We start from the raw sequence: 6,799 nt of genomic DNA, 5'->3' as shown, positions 1-6,799 counted from the left end.
CGAGTCGGGGTCCAGCGGCTTGTTGTACTCGTCGTCCTCGTGCTCCGAGGCCGCGCGGTCCCCGCCCGCGCCCGCCCCCGCGCCGCCTGGGGCCCGGGGCGTGGAGGACGAAGGCTCCAGGGCGCTCTTTTTCCGCCACTTGGTCCTCCGGTTCTGGAACCACACCTGGGGTGAGAAAGACGTTGGGGACGATGCGCACACAGGACTCACAGGGCCGCTCTCTGGGTGGGCGACTCCGCTTGGTGACAAGTACAGTGATGCTTATTCCTATAGTAAAATAAATGGCTGGAGAATGGAGTGGATCGTAGTGTTCCCGTCGCTTTGGGGGAGCGGGCTGCGAGCGGCAGCCTCTCGGCTCGCCGGGGCCTCCCAGGGGTGCACCTGCCTCCTGGAGGGTCTCAGCACCGGGTGGAGGCGCCGAGATGCCCGTCGGGGCGTCTAGCCCGGGGGGCCACGGCAGCAGGTGCTCAGGGGCCAACCGGCCCTCGCCGGACTCATGAAGAACTTTTCTCCTAATGAGAAAAATAACATAAGTTCGTTGCTCAAGTGAATGGAAGAGTGCAGAGAAAGAAGCAGGAGAATACGCAGGGGCCTGTGCACCCCTTCCGTTCAGACTCATCAGCTTCCACTCCAGGAGCGTTAACGTCTGGCCAGCGAGGAGGCTGCAGAGGCAGAGCCCAGACCTGAGGCGCCAGCCTGCCCTGGCACTGCCTTAGACCTGCTGCCAGCTCGCTGTGTCGGGTGGGTCTGGCATGGCTCAAAGCTTGCTTCCCTGGTGCTCCAAACCCGGGAGTCAGGAGGGACAAGCAGGCGCCCGCAGGCCTGTTGACGGGGCACTGATCCCAGCTCCCAAGGCCAGCAGTGCAGAGGCGGATCTGCCCTCCTAACTGCGCGCTGGCTGCGGGCTTCGGACGGCTCAGTGCCCAGCGCATCTCTCTGGGGGTGCGCCTGAGTGGGAGCAGGTATATTGTCTTCGGCTTAAAGATAGGTAAACCAAGGCTAGCTGCTGGCTGACGGATCAAGCCTCGATGCAGCTCGCATTGGCCCAGAGGCTCACTCCTGATGCAGGCCAGACGCTCAGACCCAGGAGGAGAGGAAAAGTCTGAGCGCACACACACAAAAACATGTGGAGTCCCACAAAGCTGGCTTTGAGCCACAGCTCCGCCCTGACCAGCCAGGTGACCAGAAGCAGCAGGCTCAACTGCAATTGTCTCTTCATCTGTAGAAGGGACAGCAAGGCCGGCCTCCAGGCTGCTGTGAGGATTAAATGAGCTCCCACATGCAAGGCCCAGAATGGGCTCAGGAGCTGATGTCCTTTTTGTTGTGGTCAACTGTGACAACCTCTAGGTTAGGTGGGCAGGCAGTGCCCAGACACCAGGATGGCCTCTGTCTGAGGAGCTGGGAGTCACTGGGAAGCAGTGCTGCCTCTCTCCCATGCAGCAGCACCCTGTCCCAGCAGGCCCCCACTGGGAGGCAGACCCATCCCAGCACAGACTCACCTTGACCTGAGACTCGGTCATGCCCAGCGAGTATGCCAGCCGTGCCCGCTCGGGGCCCGCCAAGTACTTGGTCTGCTCAAAGGTTTTCTCCAAGGCAAAGATCTGGTGCCCGGTGAAGGTGGGTCGGGTGTGCTTTTTCTTGTGGATGCTGTCGCTCAGGGGGTCAGGGGCTGGCGGGAAGAAGGAAGTGTGGAGTCAGTGGGAGGAGCAGGGCCCCAAGGACTGTACTGCCTGCAGCGGGACAGCCCTTCCTGCCTCTCCCATGGGGCAAGCTCCGTCTTACAGAGAAGCCACCAAAATTGCCTGGGCGGCCTGGCACCTTTTACGCAGGCAGCGTTCTTGACATTTGGGTAACAGTGCCTGTGACCTCTGTCATGGCTGGCTGGGCACGGCCTTGAGAGGACAGCTGCCCCAGATTATAGCTACTTAGGGGCAGCCGGCACTCAGTGCTGGTCTCAAGCCCCGCTGTCTAATGTCCTCACTACTCAGTGACACTGCCTTCCCCTGAGGGATGGTAGGATCTTCCTCTTCATCCCAGGGATGTCCCTACAGGTCACTTTCCACCTGCAACAGGGCCCCAGGAGACTATGAATTCCCCTCCATTTCCTTGCTCTCAGGCCTCACTTCCCAGGTGTCTGGGAAAACCAGGAAAGGGTTAGCCTCAAGCTCCAAGCTGCTGCTTCCCCATGTCACCGGGCCTAGAAGTCAGGTGGCTTCAGCCACACTGGAGAGTCTGGACATGGGAGCCTGAGACCCCGACCCCCAGCCCGTCCAAGCAGCCTGCTCAGGAGAGAGCTGCAGGCCGTGGGCTTGGGGAAGCAGAGTCCTCAAGTGTACACCTTGTTCAGTTGAATCTGCCAGCCCATGACCCCTCGCCTCATGTTACAGTGAGGAAACTGAGGCACAGAAGAGGAAGAGACCTCCTGAGAGACCACCGTCCTTGGTACTCTCTGCCTTTGCCTTAGTTCCACCACTGACTTTCTTAGATATTTTCCTGTGCACATGCGCATTCGGGATTGAAGAGGAGGGGCGTGCAGAGGGTATGCGGGGTGGGGGGTGGATGATGGAGGTAAGGGGGAGACAGCTTGAAGCTTAAGCACCCCAAAAACCAGGCTATAAAATGGGTTCCAAGAGGTGAGGTTTTCACCCCTATGGAACTCCCCGATTTCAGGTGGAGCACAGGGTGGGCAGTGTGACCACCTGAGCAGTGTGGTAGGCAGGGAAGCAGGCGTGTGCCCCCACTGCATGGGGGAGGCCAGAGATCAGACAGAGGTGGGCCTTGGTGGCACGGGATGGCTCCTGAAGACACTGTACCTTCCCCTGCCTCCCAGGTGAGCCTCACCTGCCTGCGCATGGCTTGGGAGTGGTAGGATGAGGACAGCCCCTCTGGCAGCCAGGGCCACATTCGGTGTGGCTCCCCAGCTGCTCCTGGAGGCTGGGTGGTGTCCCTGCTACTGTGGACACAGACCCTGGGGAGGAAGGTGGGAAATGGGCCCCCGTGCACAGGCAGGACCTCAACGGGTCAGGGTGCAGTCTGCGTCCCTGGGAGATGCTAGGGCAGGAAGGGCTCTTTGGGGAGGTGGCGCAGTGCCGAGCTTTCCCCACTGGGGGTAGCATCCCCCTGCGCTGGGTGAGGAAGTGGTGGCAGCAGAAGCAGGTGAGGTGCGTGGGCCCCGCACAGGGTGAGTATAGCTGTGTGGAGGGCAGCCGAGGTGGCAGAGGGTAAGGGGTGGGGTCAGACATGTGTGTCCAAGCAAAGCTGAGGTGGGAGTGTGCAGAGGGTGGGCCTGAGCCCTGCACCGAGCTGAGGAGAGAGCAGGTGTCTGAGCAGGTGGGCTGGCAGCAGCGGGGGAGGTGGGAGTCCGGTCCCCTCCCTCCCGCTGCCCCCGGGGGCGTCTGGGTGGTGGCCAGGGCGAAGGATGGCCCTGTACTCACTGTTGCTGCACAGCCGCCCGCCTCGCCAGTCTTGGCCCGTGTCCGCCCAGCAGTTCCGGGTCCGGGTGGGGTACTCGTTCCCAGCCTTGGAAAAATTCCCCACCTGGGGGCCATAGTAGACCCCCTGCGAGCCGAGGCCACCCAAGCCTGCCACGTGCGGGTAGCCGGAGAGCAGGCTGCTGTTCGGCGTGGCCACGGGCCTGCTGAGAATGTCCGTGATCCCGTGGGGGGTGCCCGCCGCCAGCTGGGGGCCCAGCCCCGGGGGGCTGAGCTTGTAGAAGGAGTTCTGCACCGAGTACTGGCACACGGGGGCCTTCATCTCCGGAAACTGAGCCAGCGCTGTGTTGTTCAGCAGGAACGTCCCCTGCAGGTTGGACTCCATGACCTCCAGGGCAGGGGAGGGAAGGCGAGAAGCCCGAAGCCGGGCCCTAAAGCCCGAGACGCCACGCTCTGGCCCAGGCTCTCATGGCAGGCTGGGAGGGGTCGGGCTGGCCCAAGCCCCCGGCCCGCCTCGCACTAGGGCACCCGGCCCACCCGGCCCGCCCGGCCCGCCCAGCTCAGGGCAGCTGCCTGCAGCTCAGGTGCTCCCGGGGCAGGGGAGGCTCCCAGTGCCCCTGCCCTCTCTCCCGCCTCAGCTCAGACCCTCCTCTGCCTCTGAGTCTGGGGACCCTCCATGACAAGTTTTAAGTTCAGAGAAGGAGCATTTCTCTGATAAAGATATGGCCCATTAGAATACAGACCAGAGACTGGCTGAGCAGGGAGAGCTGCGTCGCCATTGGTCGGAGCCACACGGGCCTCGCATTGGCTTTTCCTAGACAAATTGCACTTTGAAAGATTGACTGTAAAATCAGCCAGGGTGTGTGCGTGTGTGTGCGCACACGCGCGAGAGAATGAGCTCTAGAAGCTCTGTCCATCGTCCGAGGGCCCGTCTGCTCCCCCAAGCCCAGGAAAGGTGGGTGTCTGGGGGGCCCTGGAGGCTCCTGAGGCAGCTGGAAGTCACGGTTCCTGCAGCTGCTCCCCTGAGGGCGAGGAGGCCGGGCTCAGAGGGCACGCTCCTGTGTGCCCCTTTCTGTGCAGGTGCCAAGCTTCACAGAACATGGCTGCATCCCCTCCCTCCTGGGGGCTGGAAAGGGTAAGTGGGGAGGCTGAGCAGTGCCCGCTTTCTGGGGGGTGCCAACCCCTGTGACTAGCTTGAGACTGGGGTGGGAGCCTTCCTGGGTCAGGGGCTGGGGAGGGGGCCAGCTCTCACAGGGGTGGGTGCATGCATCTCTGGCCATGAGGCAGAAGGGAGGGGCAGCTGTGCACAGGGGTTCTCATCTCTGCCTCGGGGCAGCCCCTTCCTCACTTGTGTCCCTGCAATGGTCGTGTTCTGTCTGGCTTGGCCCCTGGGTTGGAAATCTCTGATGGCTGAGCGTGGTTGGTGCTCAGGAGATAGCTGATGCTTGGGGACTGGATTGGATTGCAGAGCACCCATATAGTTTTTTTCCTCTAATGAATTTTTGCAACATACAAGGCTTTACTTGAGACCATGTCTCATTTTACCAACAGGGAAAACAAGGTACAGAGGAGTCAGAGCCTATTTCCCAGGTACTTGGGTTATTTCTGTATTGGGCAGCATTCTCTCCTGGAGTTTTTCTCTAAAAATGGAAACAAGCCTGCCACTCACTAGTCTGAACATGCGAAATGACTGGAAAAATAGTGACCACCAGACAGATGGACTTGCACCCCTCCTTTGTTGGTTGGCCCCAAATCCCTTCCCAACCATGCCATCGGCTCTGCCAGGGCTCACTTTCTCACCACCCTGGTCTATGCTTTGGCAGGTAGGAGAAGAGAAGAGCCCCTTCGTGGGCCTGCTCCTTGGTTTCCTGCAGGAGGCAGAGGGCCCAGGGCTCAGGGAAGGCTCCCTTCTCACGCAGGAAGCCATGCTCTCCTAACGCAGGTGATTTAGGTTAATGCAAGGAAGACTTCACAAAGGGTGTGGAGATGACTTTTCTAAAGTTTGAGTTAAAAACAAGAAAAAAGGTTCTTATTTATGCGAGTTAGCTTTACTGCCAAGCTGTGCATCACAGCTATTCCCGGAAGCTGGATCCCCATTCCCGGCGTCGCCACCTGATCCCCCCAGGCAATTGTGATCTGAACCTGTGTTTTCAGAAAGCCCTCTGGGTGATGCAGGTGCACAGCTCTCTTGGCTCACTGGCCTGGGAGGGCCTTCAGATTCCGAGGAACAAGCTTGGAGTGTGGTGGGGGCTGGGGGTGCTCCAGGGACCTTGGGACTGTGGCTTGGTCGCGCCCTCATGATGGGCACTTATGACTAAGGAACGCTGTGGGAAATGATTTGGTTTTTATTTAATGTCAAGTCTGGCAAAGACGTTGGTGTCTGGGGCTCCCAGGGAGACAAACTGAAGAGACTTTAGCAACCGCTTAGTCCATTCCCCACCTGACAGGCGAGGACAGAGACCAGCTTGTTGGCCAGCCTTGCGCACAGGAGCTAGTTAGAAGCAGGGTGTTCTTGCTAGGGAACTGGTGAGACCAAGTTCTCAGACTTTCAACGGCAGTGGCAAGGGGCCGGGTGGCTTCACGGGGCACGAGGGGGTCCCCCCAGAGTATGCCAGCTGTGGGCCCCTGCCCTTCCTCTGACATCCCCCCATTTCATGGTCTCATGGTAGCCATTCGGTGGGGTAGAAATCTGCTCTGCCATCTCCCTGGAGGCTTCTCCCAGGGTGGGTGGTCCTAATTAAGGGGTGTCTTGGCTCCCAGGAGGAGTCAGGCATTGGGGGGCCCCTCCCGAGGGCGCAGGCCTCTGTGCAGACTGATCTCACACTCCAGCTGGGTTTCACCCCTGCACCTCCCAGCCCCCCCAGAGGAGCGATCGGGAAAGGAGACGCAGTCCTGTGCCATGAGTCCATTTCTTTATTAATTTTGACATTGTTCAGCTGGTGTAGGGAGAATGGTCTATACATCAGAGGGGGCGGTGGGATTCTCTCCCATAACAGAGCATGTGGGAGAGAGTCCAGAAGATTCATTTTCATAACAATTAAAAAAATCAAGGTAATTTCAAAACTTCTAAAAAGCATCTAATGTGCAGACTGCAGCATTCTCTAGGCATCATGTGGAGACCCCGAACTCCTCCTCTAAGAAATCCTACTAGCAACGGGGGTGTGCAGCCATGCCGCGGGCGCAGGGGGGAGCCAAGCGCGGGCGCGGGCCGGGAGGGGCGACCCCTGCACCCCGGGGCTCGGGGCCCCGCTCCGCCGTCGGGAGCCCTTGGGGCTGGGCGCAGGCCCCAGGGCCGGGGGGGCCTGACGCGGAGGGAGCATCTGTGCTACTTGGATGTGTCCCGAGGAGGGGAGGAAGGTGACCGGACC

General features: G+C 60.3%; 1 protein-coding gene across 1 annotated transcript in view; it reads right to left on the bottom strand.

The window, feature by feature from the left end:
- The window catches only part of NKX6-3 (NK6 homeobox 3), a 4,289-nt gene extending 473 nt beyond the window's left edge, over positions 1-3,816 (bottom strand). Inside the window, exons 1-3 of the mRNA XM_008568762.1 lie at positions 3,435-3,816; positions 1,500-1,669; positions 1-165 (exon numbers count right to left, since the gene is read on the bottom strand). Coding sequence (XP_008566984.1) covers positions 1-165; positions 1,500-1,669; positions 3,435-3,816 — 717 coding nt within the window. The remainder of the gene's footprint in view (positions 166-1,499; positions 1,670-3,434) is intronic.
- Between the last annotated feature and the right edge of the window lie 2,983 nt (positions 3,817-6,799).

The sequence above is a fragment of the Galeopterus variegatus genome, unplaced genomic scaffold (assembly GCF_000696425.1).
Source record: "Galeopterus variegatus unplaced genomic scaffold, G_variegatus-3.0.2 Scaffold438, whole genome shotgun sequence".
NCBI lineage: Eukaryota > Metazoa > Chordata > Mammalia > Dermoptera > Cynocephalidae > Galeopterus > Galeopterus variegatus.
The sequence above is the reverse complement of the archived record's forward strand: the minus strand, read 5'-3'. Positions and strand labels throughout refer to the sequence as shown.